This window comes from Grammomys surdaster, unplaced genomic scaffold, assembly GCF_004785775.1.
Source record: "Grammomys surdaster isolate TR1022 unplaced genomic scaffold, NIH_TR_1.0 720, whole genome shotgun sequence".
In the NCBI taxonomy this organism is placed as follows: domain Eukaryota; kingdom Metazoa; phylum Chordata; class Mammalia; order Rodentia; family Muridae; genus Grammomys; species Grammomys surdaster.
The window spans coordinates 1-4258 of NW_021605139.1; the positions used below are offsets into that span (position 1 = coordinate 1).

The 4258-nt window shown below is 48.2% G+C and overlaps 1 protein-coding gene across 4 annotated transcripts in view; it reads right to left on the minus strand.

Annotated features, from left to right (window-relative positions):
- Positions 1-2593: 2593 nt before the first annotated feature.
- The window catches only part of LOC114633578 (reversion-inducing cysteine-rich protein with Kazal motifs-like), a 20904-nt gene continuing 19239 nt past the window's right edge, over positions 2594-4258 (minus strand). For all 4 annotated transcript variants that reach the window (XM_028782131.1, XM_028782130.1, XM_028782133.1 and 1 more), the window contains one exon: positions 2594-3051. In XM_028782131.1, coding sequence (XP_028637964.1) covers positions 2837-3051 — 215 coding nt within the window. In that variant the 3' untranslated portion in view covers positions 2594-2836. The remainder of the gene's footprint in view (positions 3052-4258) is intronic.

Consider the following 4258-nt stretch of genomic DNA (forward strand, 5'->3'; position numbering starts at 1 on the left):
CACATCAAGACCATCCATCAAAGAAATATTAGCACACCCATGGCTGCGCCATGATCAAGACATATTGACATCTTCAAGGGAAATCCCTCAAGAACCAGACCCTAACATTGCTTTTGAAATGTTTTTACTGGGGCATAAAATTAAAGACCTAAGATATGCATTGAAAGATCGGGAGTATAGTCGTGACATGGCAACCTACCTTATCATCAAAAGAAAGTGTACCTGGTGGCCCCAATTTTGTCACGATGGAGGGCAGGGTGGTACACTGGACCCTAGAAAAGCTCCCAAGCTTCCTTGTTCTTTAAGGAGGGGAACCAGTGCAGCACACCTTCCTACCTACACTTTGCCCAGTCACTCTGACCTGCCTGAAGATAGGAGGAAAGGCTGTAAGAGGAGGCACAGTGTGCCTCTCATGCTTTCTTCCCTTAAGAGTAGCGACCTGGAAAACCCTTCACCACTGCAGGGGCTTATGCCTCATGTGGGAAAGGGGACATTCAGAGAACAGGAAGACAGAATAAATTCTACAACTTCACTCTCAAGAAAAAGAAAAGCAACAATGACAACAAGAATAACATCATCTTCAGGAACCACAGACTCACTGTTCAAGCTCTCCGAAACCTCAACCTTTGAAAACACACAAGATGGGACAAATGAGAACTCTGAGTCTACAGACGAATGTAGCAGCAAGTCCTCCTTGGAGTCCACAACCAGCAGCCCCGTTCCCAGTAAGAAAACCCAAGAAGAGAATACAGGTACTGAATCTTTCAAAGACACTAGCTCATCCTCCTGGGGGTCTACAACCAGCAGCCCCTTCCCCAGTAGGAAAATCCAGGAAGAAACTACAGACACCAAATCCTTCCCAAGCTCCAGCACATCCTCCTGGGAGTCTACAACCTGGAACCCCTTCCCCAGTAAGAAAATACAGGAAGAATATACAGGGATGAAATCCTTTCAAGACACCAAATCACCCTTCAGGGAAATAGACTATCATGGGCCTCCTCAAAGGCATGACCAGGCTGTGCCCAGAGTCTCACGGAGAAGGTGGGGATGGAAGAGCCTGAAGAAGAGGGTATGGAAAGCTTTAAGAAGCTTGTGTTGCTGCTGACTCCCAGAGACCAATAACAGAATCGTGGCTGTCAATGAAGACTGCTTCAGAGACACAGGCTGAAACAAGTAGGTAGGGTGTGATGGGAAAGGATACACTCTCTAGTTTCTTCTTAATATATTACAGCACGCACATTGAGGGGGTTGGTGACATTGTGTCTATCATGCCAGAAAGAAAATCCCATCCTGCCCTCCCTCCTCTGAGGAGCCCTACAATGCTTGAGCCACATGGAGACAGCAGAGGACAGTGACCCAGCAGCTCTGGGCAAGGCTGCTGGAGAAGGTGGGTGAAGGGATCAATGGAGCACTCGGGAGGAATCAGCCTAAGGGCCCATGTCTGCACAGGGCCAGCACAGCCAACCATAAGTCCTGCAGATTTCTAGTAACAGTTCTTGTGTCTGTTTCAAGTGCTGTCAGAGTCCCTGTGGTCCCCGGAGGGTGACACCAGAATGTGGAGAGGAGCCAGCTGAGGATGCAGACAGGAGCATGGATGAGAGAGCCAGGTAGGAGTTTCAGGTGCTATGTGCCAGTGGGAAGACTGGTCCATACTGCAGGCTAAAACTAGAGGCAAAATGCTTTTCCCTGAAATCTGAAGTAAGATTCTTGGAATAAGGTCTGAGCGGTGTTCCTTCTGCCTATTCCCTATAGGGAGTTCTACACAGGGCATCAGTCCCAGTACAGCTGTGGCCCTGAGCATTAATCTTCACAGCACCCAGAAGCCCCTGGAAGAAGCATCCATGGAGTACTGGTGATGACCAAAAGAACTGAGAAGAACCATCAGACTGCAGAGAACCTTCATGCACAGTGAGGATGTCAGCTTAGCTGCCTGGCTGCAGGTGTGCTTGTGAGCTGAGGAGACAATGGTACTGGAGGTAGAGGAAGAGACTCAGAGAACATGACCTGTTCCATGGGTCCAAGAGATAGGTGTCTCCAGGATAGAGGCAGCAACAGAACTGAGAAGCAGTGAGGGTCCATCTGGAGTCCAGAAGTGAATCCAGAGTGGGTAGAGAGAGCTCAGCCCCACAGTTCTGCTGCAGGCCTCCGTAGCATCCTGACTACTGCACAGTCACAACGCAAGATCCTGAAGCCCTCACAAAGCTCCCAGCTCTAGTCTCTGATTGTACATGTTACAGTCACACTTGAGTCATTTGATGGGTATTCCTTAAATTTGGTTGGACACACAACACACACACACACACACACACACACACACACACTATCGATAGTAATGAGGTTTTCTTGAAGTGGAGAGAATCCACATTCAAAACAAGGTAATTTCATAGTTTCACTGACTCTGCCTTCTGGAAACATTCCTCCAAATCAGTGTTCTCTCGTCTCCACTCCCTTCTGACAAAGTAAATCCCTATTCTCCTGCTTTCTAGGAGTCATGGGAAGCCAGGATGGGCCTCGTTCCACACTTTGGCCCAGGGTACCCAGCCATGTACAAAGTGATGCTTACCTGTGGACTGTCATTTGAGGAGATCCAAGGTGAGGTCTGAAGTTCTTGCCACTTGAATCCAGAGAAAGTGCTGGTAAGAAGTATTGCAGTGAGGGGCAGGGAAATGTTGATAAGAAAACAGATGAGATCCCCTGATAGGACAGTATGGAGTTTCCTCTGGGTGACCCATGGTGACTTGCTCCATTTCCACCAAGTAGAAAGACCCAGAGGCCCTCAAATGTGTTAAAGAGGAACTGGATTCCTCTATGTCCTGATTCCACTCTCTACTGCAAACTATTTGGTGTATATTGATGTTTTTTCCATAGAGCTGGCTGTTGGCATGCTCATGTCTTTGCTAACTCTGCCACCACTGCTCCTGCTGCTGCTGCTGCTCCTCCTCCTCCTCCTGCTGCTGCTGCTGTTGCTTCCTGATGTCCATTGCAGGCTGGGAAGGGTCAGGTGCTTCTGGGGCCAATCAGTGAGCATTCCAAAGCCTGATGCTCTGGAAACTACAGAAAACACAAGTAATATTACTCAACAGAGAACAAGGCTTGCAGCCACTCTCACCTGCAGGGACTTTGGAATTGCCAACTTTTCAGCACAGAAAACCTGGGTGGAAGAGAGGCACACCAGTGATGCTTCCTGGCTCAGGCCATAAGAAAGTTATAGTTATTTATGAGGTCATGCACAATTGAACTTTTTGTAATTCTTACCAAGTCCACCTTTGTTCAGGTATTCTTAATAAAAGAGGCTCTTACATTTTTCCCCCATCAGTAAAATCTGTCCACCCTCTACAGTTGCCTGACTTCTCTTCCTAAAAAAATAAATTGGGTCATGTCATTCCCTCTTCTTAAAGCACTCACATCCCTTAGCACTGATGGCTTCTGTGAACCAACCACACTAGAGTCGACTGGGGAGCTCATTAGGCTGTCATCTGCTACAGCATCCGTCCCCTTGGAGAGAAGTCATAGGGGTCTCCAAGTGTAATGAGGTCCCCAGGTGATTTTTGTAACCACTAAAGGTAGAGAACCACTGTCCAGCAGGAGAGAGCCCAAGCTTCTTGGGCAGAAGTGAAAGGTTCCTGCCCCTCTGGGGATGATTGCCTCGGTGTCCTCTACTCTGTATTATGTGCCCCCAAACCAGTCACACTGGATTCCTCACTCCATCTCAATACTTCAGCCCCTCCCATGCTTCAAGGCCTTCTCTATAGATTGTTCCTCCATGTGATGGTTTGTGTATGCTAGGCCCAGGGAGTGGCACTGTAAGAAGGTGTGGCCCTGTTCAAGTTGCTGTGGGCTTTTTGGAGTAAGAGTAGCCTTGTTGGAGTAGGTTTGTCACTATAGGCATGGGCTTAAGACTCTCACCCTAGCTCACTGGAAGTCAGTGTTCTGCTAGCAGCCTTCAGATGAAGATGTAGAACTCTCATCTCCTCCTGTACTGTGCCTGCTTAGATGCTGCCATGCTCCCATCTTGATGATAATGGACTGAACCTCTGAACCTGTAAGCCAGCCCCAATTGTCCTCTATAAGACTTGCCTTGGTCATGGCGTCTGTTCACAGCAGTAAAACCCTAACTAAGACACCCTGTCACCTCCTGTGCCTATGATACTGTTTAATCTCCCTTCCTCTGTCCACCATGTTCCATCACACAGTCTAGCTCACTTGTCCATTCTTCACAGCCTTTCCTCACTCATGCTGGCTTCACTGAGTATGTATA